General features: G+C 39.7%; 2 protein-coding genes across 6 annotated transcripts in view; one reads left to right on the top strand and one right to left on the bottom strand.

Moving 5' to 3' along the window:
* Window positions 1–3,268: 3,268 nt before the first annotated feature.
* On the top strand, window positions 3,269–19,067 carry ZNF583 (zinc finger protein 583). Of its 5 annotated transcripts, none has more exons than XM_019439142.2 (5): window positions 3,269–3,386; window positions 4,896–4,992; window positions 11,149–11,275; window positions 11,567–11,665; window positions 17,019–19,067. In XM_019439142.2, exons 2-5 carry the CDS (start codon window positions 4,984–4,986, stop codon window positions 18,494–18,496), a joined length of 1,713 nt encoding a protein of 570 aa, XP_019294687.1. In that variant the 5' UTR covers window positions 3,269–3,386; window positions 4,896–4,983; the 3' UTR covers window positions 18,497–19,067. The 5 variants fall into 5 exon arrangements, with proteins under 5 accessions (XP_019294687.1, XP_019294689.1, XP_019294690.1 ...); XM_019439143.2 differs by lacking the exon at window positions 3,269–3,386 and adding an exon at window positions 3,394–3,534; XM_019439144.2 differs by lacking the exon at window positions 11,149–11,275 and having other exon boundaries at window positions 3,270–3,386; window positions 11,570–11,665.
* ZNF667 (zinc finger protein 667) overlaps window positions 11,645–19,355 on the bottom strand; it is a 77,767-nt gene continuing 70,056 nt past the window's right edge. Inside the window, exon 5 of the mRNA XM_053906209.1 lies at window positions 11,645–11,777. Within this exon, the coding sequence (XP_053762184.1) occupies window positions 11,713–11,777 (65 nt within the window). The 3' untranslated portion in view covers window positions 11,645–11,712. The remainder of the gene's footprint in view (window positions 11,778–19,355) is intronic.

Here is a 19,355-nt window from a genome sequence, read left to right as displayed (position 1 = left end):
TGCTTATTACGGCTATTTCACAGAAACAGTCACATACTATATGTGCCCCTTTGTTACTGGCTTCTTTCACATAGTATGATGTTTTCAAGGTTCATCCACGTAGCATATGTTGGCACTTCATTACTTTTATCACTTTTTATGACTGAATAATATGGGCACTTGGGCTGTTTTCACTCTTTGGCTACTACGAATAACGTTGCTATGAACATTTGTGTACTAACTTTGCACACATATTTCCATTTTTCTTAGGCATATACCTAGGACTGCAATTTCTGGGATCATATGGTAACTCTATGTTTAACTATTTGAGGAATTTCTAGAATGTTTTCCAAAGCAGCTGCATCATTGTAAACTCCCACCAGCAATGTATGAGGGATAAATTTCTCCACTTCCTTGCCAACACTTGTTATCTTTGATTTTAGCCATCCTAGTGGGTGTGAAGTGGTATACCACTGTGGTTTTGAATTGCATTTCCCCAAGGACTATGAATGTTGAGTGCCTTTTCATGTGTTTATGCAGCATTTGTATATCTTCTTTGGAGAAATGTCTATCCAAATCCTTTGTCCATTTTTATTTATGTATTATTTTGAGAGACAGTGTACATACATAGGGGAGGGGCAGAGACAGAGAGAGAGAATCCCAAGCAGGCTCTGCACTGTCAGCGTGGAGGCTGATGCAGGGCTTGAAGTCATGAACCGTGAGACAACGACATGAGCCGAAATCCAGAGTGGGTCGCATGACTGACTGAGTCATCCAGGCGCCCCTTTTGTCCATTTTTGTATTTGTATTCATGTTAATAAGTTGTAAGTGTTCTTTATATATTCTGGATACAAGTCCCTGTCAGATATCTGAACTGATTTTTGACATAGGTACAAAAGCAATTTAATGGAGGAATAGCCTTTTCAACAAAATAGTGCAGGAGCCATTAGACAGTCATGACCAAAAAAGAAAAAAAAAAAAAAAAAAAAAAAGAATTTTGAGCTCATATTAAAAAAAAAAAAAAATTAAATAGCCTTAAATTTGCTCCAAAACTAAGCCCTAAAACAATAAATGTATTGCATCTTCATTGTGACAATTGAAGGCAAAATAAATGAGTCCTCTGTCTCTGAGGAATATATACTTTATTTCTACTTCTCAAGATTATGTAATTAGATTAGTACATTAAACTTAGTTGCTGGGCAGACATCTGTTTGCTGATTACTTATTCAAAATTGATAACTGTATTTATTATGCAAATGAACATAAATTTGATTCATTTAGTGACTACTGCCAAGCTTTTGTAGAGGGTTCTGCCAACAGAAGAAGCTTAGGAAATAATGGCTGAAACAAAAAATGTTACCACAAAATTTCAGGCTATGAATACCTAATCTCTTTATATATTTGTGAAATGTGGGAAAGGCTGCAAAAACCTGGAAGTTAATTGATGTGTCTTAACTTACCAGAGGTTTGTCTGTATGGTCTGCAAAAGCAAAGGAGAAGATAAACACAAAAACAACTACAATTTTTGTGGATTGTGTTCCTTTTACTTTTTAAACAGGAACAGTTTTCCAGTATTGCCACCTTGGTGCAATTGTAACAGCTTAGTTCCTCCTTAAAAAAACAAACAAACAAACCAAAAGTACTTTCACGTATTGCTTCACCATCACACAATTTTTATTAAGTTGTAGTTTTCAAAACGATAGATGTACCATTATTGAATCATACTTCTACACGTAGCCATATTGTTTACATTCAACATTTTATTACTATAAGCAATTCAATTAATATTTTTGGGAATATATTTGCATTTAAAAAACTTCTGGGGCGCCTGGGTGGCTCAGTCGGTTAAGCGTCCGACTTTGGCTCAGGTCACGATCTCGCGGTCCGTGAGTTCGAGCCCCGCGTCGGGCCCTGTGCTGACTGCTCAGAGCCTGGAGCCTGTTTCGGATTCTGTGTCTCCCTCTCTCTCTGACCCTCCCCCGTTCATGCTCTGTCTCTCTCTGTCTCAAAAATAAATAAACATTAAAAAAAAATTTAAAAAAAAATCTTCCTCAATAGAAAACTTCCCAGCTCATATGCTTTTTGTCATCGGTGACTTTGGTGAGACGAGTTGCATGGAAGCGTTGGAGGCCTAATTTCGGAAGGGTTGAGACTCGAATAGGAGTTAATGAAATACATTCAAAGACAGGCTGAAGTATAGGAATAAGTGGGTAGATAGAACTGAATGATCTATAAACTTTTTTTCTTTTCTTTTTTAAAAGTTTATTTTTTAAGTAATCTCTACAGCGAAGGAGGGGCTTGAACTCACCACCCCAAGATCAAAAGCCACATGCTCTTCTGACTGAGCCAGCCAGGCGCCCCAAACTGCTATTTCTCTTTATAAGAAAACTGTCACTTCCCAGTATATTAAAAAAAAAATTTTTTTAATGTTTACTTATTTTAGAGACAGAGCACAAGTGGGGGAGGGGCAGAGAGAGCCGGAGACAGAATGTGAAGCAGGCTGCAGGCTCTGAGCTGTCGGCACAGAGCCAGACGCGGGGCGCCAAAGTCGGACACCCAACCGACTGAGCCACCCAGGCGCCCCAGTGCGTGTGGGTGTGGGTGTGGGTGTGGGTGTGGGTGTGGGTGTGGTTGGTTTGCGCGCGCGTGTGTGTGTGTGTGTATTTAGTGAGTTTCTCCCGTATTAGAAGGTCAGCCACACGAGGGTGGGGATTCTCTTGCGCGGGTTCAGGTGTGTCCCCAGTGCCTGTAACACTGCCGGGCACACAGGGGACGCTCAATAAGAGCCTAATGAGACGAGGAGGAGAGAGAAGACATAAAAGGAACGGAAGTAAGGACACCCGGCACCCGGGCTCCGGCCCACCCGCCCGGACCTGCTGACCTCTCCCCAGCGCTCCGGCCCGCACACCCAGTCGACCAGCTCCGCTTCCGTCCCGCGAACCGCTCACCTTGCAAGCCCAACCAGGGAATCGCGCCCGCGGGCCCGTGCACTGCGCGTGCGCACCTCGACCCCGCCCGGCTCGGGCCCCAACGGGGACAGAGGACGGTGCGCCTGCGCACTCGGAGCCGGCGCGTCCAGGCCGGGGCGGGACTCGGTCGGCCTGACCGGGCTGGGCGGGTCCTGGCTCTGGGTCGGAAAGCCCGGAGTTTCGGGAGAGGGGCGCAGACGCCCAGGGGCGGGAGCAGGAGCCATCTGCCAGCCGTCCCAGGATGCCCAGCGCCGCGCGCGGCCTGGACTCCATTTCCCGGCGGCTCCCGCGGCGGGCCCCGCTGCCCGCCCGCGCGCCGCGGCCCCTTTGTGAGCCCGGCGGTCCGGCCGCGAGCGAGGCCCCGCCCCGGCCCGCGGGCCGCTGGGCTCCCGGCGGCCGACGGCGCGCAGGGAGGTGCCGACCCTCGGGGAGGAGGCGGTGAGGATGTCGGGGATGGGCGCGCGCGCCAGCGGGCCTGCGGGGCTGGAGCGGGCGTGCGAGGGGGCCTGTGACCGTGGGAGACCATGTCACAACGTGCGTGCGCCTGTGTGTGCCTGTGCGAGCGTCTGTGATCATGACAGTGACGGTGAGTGTGCAGCTGTGTGTGTGGTCCTGTGAGACGGCGTGAGGTTGTGTGACCTTCTGTTGGTGTGACAGTGCGACCCACTGTGAGGGGACGGGTGCCAGGCGAGCCGCCAGCAGGAGGACTGTGTGGCTCCTGCGGCGGCCGGGTGGGGGTGTTCGCGAAGATCGGGCGGTCAGGGCGAGCCTGAGTGGGACTGGGATGGAAGGGAACGCTTGCGAGAGGAGAGGGGAGCCCCAGCTTCAGGCCTGGACGGCAGATGAGGAGGCTGCTGGGCCTTAGCCCTCTCTGGCACAGAAGGAGGCTCTTTCCCTTGCTCTCCTGGGCTCTAGAGTAGGTGAGGAATAGAAGAGGAGACCTACTGTGTGCTATTTGTGACCATAAATCACTGACATTTACTGAGCACAAGGGATGTGCCAAGCACTAGGCGGAATGCTTCCTGTGCATCATCTCATGATCCTTCCAGCAACTGATAGGGAGTAGGTACCATTTCACTGATGACGAAACTGAGGCTTGGAGTGGTTAGACCTAAATCATGGAGGTTGCAGAGCTCGTGAGTGGTAGACCGAGTATCTGCCGCCAGGTGTTCTGATCCCCAAACCTGGTGGTTCTTACTGTTACCTTATGCTGCTTCTGAGATAATTGCTTTGCTCTCCAAGGCAGAGAGGTTTGGTAGAAAATAACTCATGATTAGGAGTTTCGGTGACTGCGAATGCACAGCCCTCTCGCCCATCTCTTTTTTGAGGAAATTGCTCAGAAAAGTTCAGAGAATGGTTTCCAGGTAGAATTTGTCATAAGCCAGGGCTACAAGCAGAGTGTTCTGACTCTTTGGTCCAGTGTCTTCCAGACCACATGACCCCTCTGATGCCTACTCTGTATAAAGAAGCTTTCCCTGGGGCACCTGTGTGGCCCAGTTGGCTAAGCGGCTGACTTCGGCTCAGGTCATGATCTCGTGGTTCCTGAGTTCCAGCCCCGTATTGGGCTGTCTGCTGTCAGCACAGAGCCTGGAGCCTGCTTTGGGTTCTGTGTCTCCCCCTCTCTCTGCCCCTTCCACACTCGTGCTTTGCTTTGTCTTCATGTCTTCGTGTCTCAAAAATAAATAAACATTAAAAAAATTTTTTTAAAGATGCTTTCTCTGAGGCATTGTTTGTAGCTTTATCTCATTTTGTAGTAAGGGTGGTAACATACTCCCTTTTACTATCATTATCTGATGGAAAGACTAAAAAGTCAGACCTGGATTCCAGTTGGGCTAACTTATTACTATGAAGCCTTGGATTATTTCACTAATGAACAGATTTCATGGGTGAAGAGAAAAATAATCCTTACTTGACAGTGCTATTTATGGTTTCTTTCTCCCTCTCCAGCTCTGTTTTTCCAGACACTGCCCTTCCATTGAGGAGCCTGAAGGAGGTGGACAGAAGAGCTGTCATAAATTCTTAAATTCTTAAAGCCATGTCCAAGGTAAGGAAGGATTTTTTTCTCCCTGAGGTGCTTTGTTTTTCAGGTTGTATATGAATATCTTGCTTTTTTCTTCTGAAATTCCCCAGCTAACAAAGTCCCATTCATTCAGTGACCTGGTCCTCATGTTCTTCAATCCATTAAAAGGAGGTCCCCAAAAGCCCAGTGAGCTTCCTTTGTTCCTAAGCCGGCATTTTCATCTTCGTTCAAGAAATAGCTCTGCTCCTCCTGTGGGTTAGGTGTTCTGTTAGGAGCTCTCAGGAGGCAAAAATGCACTCCTTGGAGGGATATGAAAGCCTTCATTATAGGGATTTGATTCATTGAGGTCAAGGTGTGTTCTGATGTGACTACAAGTGTAAAGCTTTCTCACAAACCCAGGTTTAAGAGGAAGGCAAGACAAGGGCTATTGGGGCAATCTTAGTTATAGTACATGACAAGATCTCTTGCTCAGGGTCATTTTGAAGAGTGGAATGTGTTGCTTTGGAGTGTTAAAGTGTGGGTCAGTGAAGGCAGGGATTTTCCCAGGTAATCAGTGGGCTCTGAAGAATGGGACTCCATGGGGGTAATAAGGTCCTGTTTTAGGGACATACTGAGTTAGTAGTGGGCTACAGCCAGGATATTTTAGGTCATGTAGTTAAAATTCGTGAAATTAGTATGGAAAAAAAAACAGGACATTTTTTGAAAAAATGAGAACGGGAGAGAGTACTTGAATCTATATTTTAAAATGACTGTATACATCTATAATAAAAACAGTAAATAGTGTGGAATGGGAGCCAGAAGAAACAAATGAAAAGATCAACATATAATGCCCAGAAACAAATACAAGTAAGAATGGAAAGTATTTATTCATTCACTGAACATATAGTTATTAAAGACTTCATGTATACCAAATGCTGGGAATACTGTGTCAAATAAAAGTAGACACTGTCTTTGTTTTCATAGTTTAATGTTTGCTCATTTGTTTATCATGATAATGTAAGTGATGTTATTTTATTTTTTTTAATGTTTATTTTTTTTGACAGACAGAATGAGCTGGGGAGGGGCAGAGAGAGAGGTGACAGAGGATCCAGAGTGGGCTCTGTGGTGACAGCAGAGAGCCTGATGCAGGGCTTGAACTCCCGAACTGTGAGATCATAACCTGAGCCGAAGTTGGACACTGAACCAACTGAGCCACCCAGGCACCCCCGTGATATTATTTTAAAGTTTTTTATTTTGAGAGGGCGAGAACATGAGAGGAGGAGGAGCAGAAAGGGAGGGAGAGAGGTAATCCCAAGCAGGCTCCACGCTGCTAGCACAGAGCCTGATGCAGTGCTCAAACTCATGAACCATGAAATCATGACCTGGGCCAAGATGAAGTGTCAGATGCTTAACCGGCTGAGCCACCCAGGAGCCCTGTAAAGTGATATTATTTTAAATCAGTGTAGACAGAATGGATTATTCATTTAGAAAAAAGACTCCTTCCTCACCCTTTGAGGTTAGATACATTCTGTAGGTTAAATGTAAAGAGTAAAACAGGTGAACTGTTGGATGAAAATATAGAACATGGCTGTAAACAAGAAGATAAGCCAGAAGAAATCAATTAGAGCAGCACTGTCCAGGAGAACTCTCGGTGATGACTGATAATAGAAATGTTCTACATCCGCATTGTCCAATACAGTAGCCACTAGCTACTGTAGGAACTGAATTTTTAATGTTAACTGATTTAAAATGAAATAGCCACATGTGACTAGTACCTAGTGTATTGAGTAGCACATATCTAAGCTCATAAAATAATAAAGCCAGGATGAAAATTATGGGTGATCTTGTACAAGTCACTTATTTTACAGATGAGGAAAAACAGGCCAAGTGAGGAAAATGACATATCTATGTCACTAGTTAGTGATTGTATCAGATGTAGGAAGTTGTAGTATATGTTGATTGTCAGTATAAATAGATGATGGTGAGTGATGATTTGAAGACGGTGGTAGAAAATCATAAAGGACACTGTGAACAGTGATAGAACACAACATTTCATTCCTTTGGAATCTTCATTGGCTTCTCATTTTACTTGGAATGAAATCCGATGTCCTCTCCACAGTCTCTAAGGCCCTGCATGGTCCAGCTCCTGGCTACCCCATACCTCATTTTCTACAAGTCTTTTTCTCTGCTCCAGTCACACTGGCCAACTAGCTGCTCCGTAGACTCACCCAGCTCTTTCCTGTCTCTGAACCTTTGTATTTGCTCCTCCCTCTTCTGTAACTCTCTTCTCTTAGGTGTTGGCATGGCTTGCTCTCTCACTTTTAGACTGTTGTTCAAACATTACTGCTTCCTTGAGGTTTACCTTGACCATCCTATCTAAAACACCTTTTCACTCTAAATCACGTTCCCTTGTTTCTGTCATAGTATGACTTTATGTTTAATGTCTTTCTCCTATGTTAGAATATTAACTCCACAAGAGGAGAGACTGTATTTTGTTCACCATTGTATTTCCAATACTTAGAACATTATAGGGAGTAGGCATTCAGTAAATATTTGTCAAATTAATATATAAATGAACAAAATTGTGAATTTCTCATCTGTGAGTGAGCCCAGAGAGGTAAGAGCCAGCTACCTCTTTTCTCCTGCCACTGAATTGGTAATGGAAAAAGCAAAAAGCAGAGGGTATGATGTGTAGAATAGACAGAGCCCATTGGCCCCAGTGCTATTTCTGGGACCCCATGAATCAGTCACTGGTGGGAGGATCCAGAAAACCGCATTTCTATTAAGTCCACAGATGATTTTTTTAATGTGTTTTAGTCTTTGTTTATTTTTGACAGATAGGGTGGGGGGAGGGCAGAGAGACAGGGAGACACAGAATCTGAAGCAGGCTCCAGGCACAGAGCCCGACATTGGGCTCGAACTCATGAACTGTGAGATCATGATCTGAGCCAAAGTCAGATGCTTAACTGACTGAGCCACTCAGGCACCCCATGTCCAAGGATGATTTTAATGCACATTTTTTAAAAGCCTCTCCTAATGATTATATTCAAGTGTGCCTCTTGTAAACAGCATATTGTTGGTTGCAGCTTCATGCCTTCCACAGTCCCTGTGGCTGCCACGATTTGGCTGCTGTAAGTGGCCCTGTGTGCTTCCCATGATTCCTTATGCCTCCCACAATCCCACATCTCCCTCAAAACATTGATCTTTTTAAAGGGATCCAGTCTGAGAATATTTGTCTTTTAATTAGTGTTCACTACATTTTCATTTAATGTAATTACTGATGTATTTGTGTTTAAGGCTAATGCTGATGTATTTGTGTGTATAGCCTTGTAGTTTGTCTTCTACTTACTCCCATCTGTTCTTTGTTCCTTTATTTCTCCTTGTTTACCTTCTTCTGGATAAATCAAGTACTTTTTCTTTATTATCTTGTTAATTATACATTATTTTTATTATCCTTTTAGTGGTCACTCCAGGATATTTACCCATATCATTATGTAATTATCTCCTTTCTTCCTTCTGCAATCTTCCTTCTATAGTTACTACTCTTACTACTTTCTGAACAAGATAAGGCCCCATAGTGATTTAACTCCCATTTATTATTATTATTAATTATATTTATAGTTATTCCTCTGGGACTCTTGATTTCTTCTTGATTTTCCTTTCCATCTCTTTCCATTTTCCTCCACCTGAAGAACCATTAGTATTTCTTGGAGTGCAGGTCAACACTTTACTCCCAGCCTGAATTATTTTTTCAGTAGCTCCAATTCTTGCTAGGTCACAATAACATAATTTAAATTTTTTCTGAGGTTAAGTACGTTTGGGGAATCATAGTCTCCGTGGAGAGAATATCTTCTAGGATTCATTTTAAGGAAATAATTAGAGACCTCTATTGAATCTTTAACATACCGTAGTATTATATGAGAACTCTACTGTAATGTTAAATTAGTGAGAATCCCAATTCTGACATCATAGTGAAAAATTAAGATTCGTATAAATGAAAATAAACGGATTAGTAAATAAGGTACAACATATTTATACCACATTATGTTATCAATCCAACAAAAGTGATTTTATAAGTAAATGAATGCGAATAGATAATCAGACATGTCTGTATAAGGAAACATTTGAAGAAATATATACTAACTAAATTTTTATTGTTTCTAGGAGGTAGGGTGACATGGTGGGTAGATGTGGGGATGAGGACTTCCAATTATTTTAACTTTTATAAAAAGGAAAAAAATTCACTGAGGGTAGAAATACTGGACATTATTTGGTAAGTTTCTTTGATGATTACAAATCATATGAAGTTCCTGTTTTATCAAATCAAAACAAATATTAAAATATTTGCAAGATATTCAGGTCTCATTGGCTGAGAGGAAAAGGACAGTCAGCCAGTTGAAACCTAGACTCCTTTAGGATGTGCAGCTAAAAAAATGTCTTTTAAGAACACTGCCTAGCAAAAGCTGCCTCACCTCTGTTTACAGTAGAAATGTGTGTAGAACACTTTTTTTTGCACAAAATATTAGAGTTTGTATTGAAGTGTTTGAGGTTTGATAGAATTGATGCTTGACAGTATCCAGCCCTGTCTAGGGCAAAATTTTTTCTTTTAAGACCCAACTCATGTTCCTTTCCTTCCTTTCTTGAAGCCTTTACTCACTTCCCATATTTCCCTGTAGTAAGAAGTGTTTTAGAAATGGAAGCATGTAAGAACAAGCTGATGTATGTAACTGATGTTTCTTGGAGGCATACTTCTGCTTCCTGTATAGCTTCCTTAACATTGTTGTCCATTACTGGGGCACTAGCCCAATATCGACTCATTTTTTCCATTAAAAATATTTGCATAAAAGCATTGATGTACTTAAATACATCTTCAGTAGGACCATTACACTGCAGAGTCACATTAATAGGAGTGATGTTCATATCTGATGACCACTAAGGCAAGGGCACACACCAGAACTTACCCTAGATGGGATACTGGAGGCCACTGGAGTGCTGGGTATTCCCCTTCAGTTGCTGGGCTGTGGGGAGATCTGGGATTGTCACCACAGGGTTCAGTGCAGTAGCTGTTTACCAACCAATGTGACAGTATTTCAGTATTTAACAGATCAGTTCAGCTCTTCAGATGTGTACCATTGAGTGTATCTATATATCATCCCAGTTAAAGAGTCGGTTTTGCTCTGTGACACGCCAAACCAGTGGAGCATATAGCAAACCATATGCAAGCCCTGGTAAGTCTGGAGTAGATTTACCTCATTAGAAAGAATATCCATTTTGAATTTTTAGGAGGCAGACCAGGTCTTATTCCATGGGATAAAGATCCTTAATTCAACGTAGTATTATTACTTGAGAACTACACTGTAACATTTGAAAAACTCTCGCTCATTAGACATGCACAACTGGGTATGTTCCTCTAGTGAGAGCTGTAGGGGTTTTTCACTGCACTTCATTATTACATCTGAAATACTATTTAACAGTGCTTAAAATTAGTATTATTTTGTTTCTGTAAAGAGAAGTCACCATCTTTGAAACTCACTGGGGTTATCAAGAGCTGTTAGATAATCTTTTATGACCCCAGTTGTTCTGTTATGGCATACATTTCTTTAAGTTCTATTTTGCGAAATCACTACAGAACTTATTTAATGTATTTATTACCTACATGTTTAATTTTAAGAAATCAATATTATGAACATCAAATACATTTATATATGTTACTCTATTGACATACCTGGAACATTGGCCATTCCATTGAAGAGTTTGGAAAATGTAGGTTTAGACCACATACAACTTAGAGGGCTTAAGTCATGTTCCTGTCTCTTCCTTAAAGTCTTCTTTCACTGTCCTAGTCTATCCTGATTTTCCATATTGAGAAATGCATTAGCATTTAGTATGAATAACATATTTTGCTCTTGTTTATAGTGTTCTGTTATTGCCCATTTTTGTGCTATTAATCTTTTCACCATCAGTAGAGACTATAGACTATGCCAGAAATTGTATGCTTTCCATGACAGAATATTAAAACCAAGCAAGAGAAATCATCTTAGCAAGTGTTTGACATGTGTTGCACAGAACCCAAGATATGGCCTGAAAATTTCACTATATGCACTATTTCTCTCTAAAAGTACAACTTAACTTTTCAAACTATGCCAGTCTGACGTTAGGAACACTAGTTGAGCATAAAAGAATATGTTTATGTCATTTCAGGATTTGGTGACATTTGGGGATGTGGCCGTAGATTTCTCCCAAGAGGAGTGGGAGTGGCTGAACCCTGCTCAGAGGAATTTGTACAGGAAGGTGATGTTGGAGAACTATAGGAGCCTGGTATCACTGGGTAAGGAAGTCTCGCCAGAATTCAGAATCTGCACACAGGGCTGCTTTCCAATGTTTAGGAAGCCTCTGATGTACTTCACTAAATTTCTCTTTCTTGTGCTTCCCAAAATGGGTTGAGTTTTGTAGAACTGGCAGCTTCATTGGATTATTTCTACCACTTCATTTTCCCATTCTTCAGAATACTTCACATCTTCCTATCCTCCCTTCTGTAATGCCCTCATCAACTTCCTGATGACCAAGCAACTCGATCTGCCTTACAGATCTGGCTAATTCCCCTTTTATTTCTTGTAAGCAGGAGTTTCAGTTTCTAAGCCAGATGTGATCTCATTATTGGAACAAGGAAAAGAGCCCTGGATGGTGAAGAAGGAGGGGACAAGAGGCACATACCCTGGTGAGTGAGAATTAGGAAGGTAGAGTCCATTGCAGGGAAAAGCTCAGCTATTCTGAAAGCTTCCAGCGTATAATTGATGTTTCCTGGGTAGCTTTTCTTAAAGGCTGAAGGCCTGGGAAGAAACAGTGAGGTGTCATTAGCGTGAGCTAACTTACTCTTCTTGTATATATTCTCTCATATGTCACTGCATTCTCTAATAACCCTCTCCTGTTCTCTGAGTCCAAACTGGCACTGTCTGCTTGCCCTTCTTTTTTAGTTTTGGCACAAGTTGCTTCATCACATTTAAAAAAATCCAGAGACGGGGCGCCTGGGTGGCGCAGTCGGTTAAGCGTCCGACTTCAGCCAGGTCACGATCTCACGGTCCGTGAGTTCGAGCCCCGCGTCAGGCTCTGGGCTGATGGCTCGGAGCCTGGAGCCTGTTTCCGATTCTGTGTCTCCCTCTCTCTCTGTCCCTCCCCCGTTCATGCTCTGTCTCTCTCTGTCCCAAAAAAATAAATAAACGTTGAAAAAAAAAATTTTTTTAAAAAATAAAAAAAAAAAATAAAAAAATCCAGAGACAACAATGACTATTTTTTTTTCCCCTTTTTAGTCACTCATTCCTTTATATTGAAGGATTCACTGAATTTTTACTTTGAGAAAATAATTCTGCTAACTTCTTGGGGTTATTCAGAGGTTTATTAACCATCAAGGAAAAAAGAAATAATTCCCAGTTACGTTTTCAAGTCTGGGCGACTGGATGGTGACACCATTTAATAGAAATAAGCCAGCAGAATATGTTGGTAGGGGAAAACATGATAATTTGACTTGGGACAGAAGAGTTATTTTTATGAGATGGAGAGACTTTGGAGTGAAGAAATGCAACATGCCACTAGAGTGGGACAGAGGCTTAGAAGAAAAAGTCTGGCATAGAGATGCTAGTATGAATGAATGAGGTCACCAGTCTTATAGCTTGAGAGAGAAACCCTGGTCCTGAGGCCTTTGTGAGTAAGTGGATCTTTGACAACTTTCTCAGTGTTCTCTTTGTGATAAATGGTCTCTACAGTTTCTGCCTTGGGTGAAATTTTACAAATTTTTCTTTTTCTTTTTTTATTAAGCGGTCATTATTGCCCAGCATAGGGCTGGAGCTCATGACCCCAAGATCAAGAGTCGCATGCTCTTCCGACTGAGCCAGCCAGGCACCCCTAAGTTTTTATTTTTATTTTTTAAAGTTTATTTATTGGGGCGCCTAGGTGGCTCAGTCAGTTAAGTGTCCGACTTCAGCTCAGGTTATGATCTGTGGTTGCTGAGTTCGAGCCCCACGTCGGGCTCTGCTGACAGCTCAGAGCCTGGAGCCTGCTTTGGATTCTGTGTGTCCCTCTCTCTCTGCCTCTTGCCCACTCACAGACTCTGTCTCTCTCTCAAAAATAAAAAATAAACATTAAATAAATAAAGTTTATTTATTTTGAGAGAGAGAGAGAGAGAGAGCGTGAGTGAGTGGGGAGGGGCAGAGAGAGAGGGAGAAGGAAAGAGAAAGAGAATACCAAGCAGGCTCTGTGCTGTCAGCATCGAGCCTGACGCAGGGCTCGAACTCCCAAACCACGAGATCGTGACCTAAGCCGAAATCAGGAGTTGGACACTTAACTGACTAAGCGACCCAGGTGCCCCAAATTTTTATTTTTCTAAACATCACCTTTTCATTCACGTTATCAAATTTATTTTCATGAATCTGAACAAAATAATCTTGTAACCCTTTTTATTTTTAGTATCTATAGTTTCCAATTTTAATTTATTTTGTATACCTATTCTTTTTTTAAAAAAATTATTAGGTAGCTAGTTATGAATCAATTTTATTTTTAAAGTCCAGTTTAAGGATTTATTAGTGTTACCACTCTTCTCCAATTCTTTATTTTTTGCTTTTCACTAATTCCATTGTTCTAGTTTTCTGAGATTTATTTTCTTCTCTGTTTTGCTGAAATAAATGCTTAATCATTTCATTTTCTTTTATTCACTAAATGATTAAGGGCTATGAATTCTCCTTTGAATATAACTTTAGCTGTTTTCCAGAGATTTTGGTTTTTAGTGTTTTTGTTATTGCTGTTTCCTAAATAACCTACTTTGAAAAAATTTCTTTTACACAAGAGTTGTTTAAAAGAAAGTTTCTAGTTTTATTGTATTTTGATCAAATTGTTTTATATTTGATCAAATAGGAATTAGTACTAATTCTACTTTCTAACTTTAGGATTTTGTATGGCCAAACATATAATTGGTATTTGTAAATATTCCATAGGTTCCAAGGTTTAAGTCTTTATTTTCAGTGTAAAGAGCTTGTTACATAAGTTTTACTCTTTTTATTATGTTATTAAAGTCAGTCTTTACTTACCTATTTCCATCTTATTTTTTTCTTAATAACTTTATTAAAGAATTACATACAGTAAGTCACATCCATATACATTATACAGTGTGAGGAGTTCTGACTGTTGTATAAACCCATGAAACGATCATTATTATCAAGACATACAGTGTTTCCATCACCCCAAAAGATGGCCTATGCCTCTTTATGTACCATTTTTTCTCTACTGCTGGCTCCAAATGCTATTCTGATCTTGGTCATTTTAGATTAGTTTCCATCTAAGCTAAATGGAACCATACAGTATATATTATGTCTGGCTTATTTTACTCATAATTTTGAAAATCATTCACAATTTTATGTAGATCTCCCACATTTTGTTTTTCCATTCACCTGTTCACAGACATTTAGGTTATTTCCAGTTTTTGGCTATTACAAAGTGTCTCTGAAGCTGTCATTTATAGGACTTTGTATGCATGTATGTTTTAATTTCTCTTGGGTAAATATCTAAAAGTGTAATGAGTCAGACAATAGGAGTATGTTTAACTTTTAAAGAAACTGCTGGTTTTCCAGTGTCTGTACCATTTTCATTCCCAGAAGCAATGTCAAAGACTTGCAGTTGTTCCATATACCTTGGTATTGTCAGCTTTTAATTTTATTCATTCTAATGGTTGTGTTGTGGTATCTCATTATGCTTTTAAGATGCATTTCTCTGATGACATAATGTTGAATGTCTTTTCATGTGCTTACTGACCATATATCTGTTGTAAAGTGTTCAAATCTTTTGCCCATGTTTTATTATTATTTTTTATTCTTGCTGAATTGTAAGACTTCTTTATATAGTCTTAATACAAGTCTTTTGCCATTTATATGTATTGGGATATATGTATGCTAGTTGTGGCTTGTGTTATTGTTTTTCTACTGCTGCCTTTTGAACATCCAGTTTTCAATATTTGTAAAGTCCAATTTATTAATTTGTCGTTTGGTGGTTTTTGTGTCATACCTTAGAAATTCTTGCTACCCCTGAGTCACAAAAATTTTTTTCTGTGTTTTCTCCTATAGTTTTAGCTTTTACATTTACATGAGCTAAATATTGTGTCTTATATGAGGTAAAGAACAAGGTTTTGGTCCTCTCCCCCAACTATTTGGATATACAGTTGCTTGAGTATCTTTTTTTGAAAAGACTTTAACCATTATACTGCCTTGCTGGTAACTTTGTACCAAAAGCAGTTGGTCATATCTACATGGGTCGAGTTCTGAACTCTATTCTATTCCATCTATCTATATATCCTTTCATCAGTACTAGTCTAATTACTATAGCTTTATAGTAACTTTTGATATGAGATAGTTCAACTTGTAAAATCACTTTATTTAAATCCATTTGCATTCCCAAATAAATTTTAGAATGAAGTTAAGAATTTCTACCCCAAAAGCCTGCTAGGATTTTGATTGGGATTATGTGGAATCTATACATCAATTTGGGAAGAACTGATATTCTAATTAATGTCATTTGAGTTTTTTAGTTCATGAGTATGGTGTATTTAGCCATTTATTAGTCTTTTTAATATTCTCTTATCAATGTTCTGTAGTATCCGGTGTAGTGGCTATATATATGTATTTTTTTCTGAGTCTTACGGTAAGTTTTAGTGCTATTATAAATAGAATTCTTAAAAATTCCATTTTCCAGTTGTTTGTTGCTAGTATGCAAAAATGTAAACTGATCTTTATATTTTCTATCTTACGATCTTGCTAGATTTATTTAGTAGTTCTAGTAGTTGTTTGTAGGTTTCTGAGGATTTTCTGCATAGACCATCATGTTACCTGCAAATACAGTTTATTTCTTCCTTTCTGATCTTACAGCTTCTTTTTCTTGACTTGCTGCAATAGCAAGGACCTCCTATATAATGTTGAATAGAATTGCTAAGAGTAGACATACTTGGATTATTTCTAATCTTAAGGGAAAACCTATTCAGTCTTTCACCACTAAGTTCATGTTTCTTAGATGCCCTTTATCAGTTTAAGGAAATTTTATATTCCTGGTTTACTAAGAATTTTTATAATAAATAGATGTTAAATTTAGTCACATACTCTTTCTGTATCTTTTGAAATGATCACATGATTTTTCCACCTTTAATCTATTAATGTGGTGAATTACATTGGTTTTCATATATTAAGCCAACCTCGCATTGCTGGGATCAGCTATGAGTGGTAATGATTATGCTTTCATATTTTCTTGGATTTGATCTTCAGTAATTTTATTAAAGGTTTTTACATTTATGTTCATTACTACATTGATTTTCTAAACCATAATAGGAATTTTGGTTTTATTATTAATATGGTGAGAAACCACTGGAAAATCTTGAGAATAGGTGATGGGGAAGGTGGCAAATTAAGGCTTGTGGCAGGTTAATAAAATCAAGCAATTTAATACAAAATTACTTTTACGTGACGGCATTTTAGCTTTGGGAGCAATTAAAAATTTAGATTTGGTTGGGGCACTTGGGTGGCTCAGTCGGTTAAGTGTCCAACTTTGGCTCAGGTCATGATCTCACAGTTTGTGGGTTCGAGCCCTGCATTGGGCTCTGTGCTGACAGCTCAGAGCCTGGAGACTGCTTCAGATTCTGGCTCTCCCTCTCTGCCCCTCCCCAGCTTGCACTCTCTCTCTCTCAAAATAAATATACGTTAAAAAAAAATTTTTTTTTAAATTTACGTTTGGTTGAACTATATCACATAGAAAACTGTCAAGAAGACATTTTTTTTAGGCTACAAAAGTTTAGCTATAGCTGCATGTATAACCTAAGGCAACTAACAGTACCTTAGGGTCTGGGGATCTTATGGAGGTGTTTTAAGCCACATTAACATTATGAAATTGGCTTTTTAAAGATAATGGTTGAATGCAAGATAGCCTAAGGCAAGAAAGAAAGGGTGTTTGGAGACTAATATTAATATAACTATAAAATTTTTGTTTCAGAAGTTATCTTCTAATGAACAAATACAAAAGACATTTGTTTTCTTGGTATCTTTTAGATTGGGAGGATGCATTTAAAAACAATGAATTTTCATCAAAGCAAGTTATTTATGAAGAATCATCCAAAGTACTGACAATGGGAAGAAGCCATCTTAGTTATAGCCTTGACTGCCCCAGTTTGAGAGAAGACTGTAGATGTGAGGACTGGTTTAAGAACCAGTTAGGCAGTCAGGAGGTACATTCTAGACAACTGATCACCACTCATGAAGAAATCCTCACTGAAGACAAAAGTAATGAATATACTAAATCTTGGCAAACTTTCCATCAGGATGCAATATTTGATATAAAACAGAATTTTCCCACCAAAGAAAGAGTACATAAGCATGAGCCACAAAAGAGAAACTACCGAAAAAAATCTGTTGAAATGAAACATAAGAAAGTCTGTGTACAAAAGAAACTTTTGAAATGTAATGAATGTGAGAAAGTTTTCAACCAGAGCTCATCTCTTACTCTTCATCAGAGAATTCATACTGGAGAGAAACCCTATGCATGTGTTGAATGTGGGAAAACCTTCAGCCAGAGTGCAAACCTAGCTCAACATAAGAGAATACATACTGGGGAGAAACCTTATGAATGTAAAGAATGTAGGAAAGCCTTCAGCCAGAATGCACACCTTGCTCAACATCAGAGAGTTCATACTGGAGAGAGACCTTATCAGTGTAAAGAATGTAAAAAAGCCTTCAGCCAGATTGCACACCTGGCTCAACATCAGAGAGTTCATACTGGAGAGAGACCTTTTGAATGTATTGAATGTGGAAAGGCCTTTAGTAATGGTTCATTTCTTGCTCAGCATCAGAGAATTCATACAGGAGAGAAACCTTATGTATGTAATGTGTGTGGGAAAGCCTTTAGCCATCGTGGATACCTAATAGTACATCAGAGAATTCATACCGGAGAGAGACCTTATGAATGTAAGGAATGTAGGAAAGCTTTCAGCCAATATGCACACCTTGCTCAACATCAGAGAGTTCATACTGGAGAAAAACCTTATGAATGTAAAGTATGCAGGAAAGCGTTCAGCCAGATTGCATACCTTGATCAACATCAGAGGGTTCATACTGGAGAGAAACCCTATGAGTGTATTGAATGTGGGAAGGCCTTTAGCAATAGTTCATCACTTGCACAACATCAGAGAAGTCATACTGGAGAAAAACCTTATATGTGTAAGGAATGTAGGAAAACATTTAGCCAGAATGCAGGCCTTGCTCAACATAAGCGAATTCATACTGGAGAGAAACCTTATGAATGTAACATTTGTGGGAAAGCCTTCAGCTACAGTGGATCTCTTACTCTACATCAAAGAATTCATACAGGAGAGAGACCCTATGAATGTAAAGATTGCAGAAAATCTTTCAGGCAGCGTGCCCACCTTGCCCAGCATGAGAGAATTCATACCATGGAGTCGTTCTTGACTCCTTCCTCTCCCTCACCCTCTATGTCCAGTCAGTTGCCAAGACCTGTAGGTTTTATCTCCTAAAAATGCCTTGAACCAGACTCCTTTAATCCATTTCCCTTCCATTATCTTTGTCCAATACACAGTAATCTATTTCATATGGACTATGGAAATAACTTTCTGATTGGTCTCCCTGTATTTACCATTTCCTTTGTCAGTTGCCTACACTGTAGTCAAACTTGTACTTTAAAAGTTTGACGATATCACTTCTCCTTCATTGGTATCCCATAGTTCTTAGGTTAAAGCACACATTCCTCAAAATAGCGTAAAAGACCCCCTGCCCGAGATACCTTGTTCCATTTATACCTTACAAAGTACTGTTTTGTGTCAAAATCCATCTAATTCTTTGGACAATTAAGAACGCCTATTCCAGCATCAAACAGATCTGGGTTCTAATCCTTGCTCTTCCATTTTCTAGCCCTCTAGTTTTAGAGAAACATTTTGTCCTTTGTAAGGTTCAGTCTTATTTATATTATGGGAATAATAATGGTACTACCTCAAAAGTTGATGGGAGAATTAAATGAGAGAATGCATGTAAATTGCTCAGAGTGCCTAGCATAAAGTAATCACTTAATAAACATTACTGTAAAATGAAGAGATATTGTGGTATACAAAGAAGACCTGATCATCTTAGCAGGGATCATCTGAGAAAAGCAGTAGCAGCTCAACACTTAAGAGATTATAAATATTTTTGATTAAGAATAGCAGTCATTGTTCTAAAGTGGTTGATAAGGGCATCTAATACAGTAGCATTGGTGTTAAAGTCCATGATGATACAGAGTAAGATCTGACTTTGTTGGTAAAAACTTCATTAGATATTCAGCAGTTCTAAGAAGCCAGATTTTAAAAATCACTAGTAACAAGTAGGCTTTACTAAGATATA

Source organism: Panthera pardus, unplaced genomic scaffold (genome assembly GCF_024362965.1).
Source record: "Panthera pardus isolate Hobbes unplaced genomic scaffold, ASM2436296v1 HiC_scaffold_18, whole genome shotgun sequence".
NCBI classification, from domain to species: domain Eukaryota; kingdom Metazoa; phylum Chordata; class Mammalia; order Carnivora; family Felidae; genus Panthera; species Panthera pardus.
The sequence above is the reverse complement of the archived record's forward strand: the minus strand, read 5'-3'. Positions and strand labels throughout refer to the sequence as shown.

Excerpts from the sequence above, each read along its gene's own strand:
- ZNF583 (XM_019439141.2), top strand. The coding sequence starts at position 11,131 with ATGTTTATGTCATTTCAGGATTTGGTGACATTTGGGGATGTGGCCGTA. Across the intron at positions 11,276-11,569 it reads TAGGAGCCTGGTATCACTGG|GAGTTTCAGTTTCTAAGCCA; the intron begins GTAAGGAAGTCT and ends TCTTGTAAGCAG. Across the intron at positions 11,666-17,018 it reads GACAAGAGGCACATACCCTG|ATTGGGAGGATGCATTTAAA; the intron begins GTGAGTGAGAAT and ends GGTATCTTTTAG.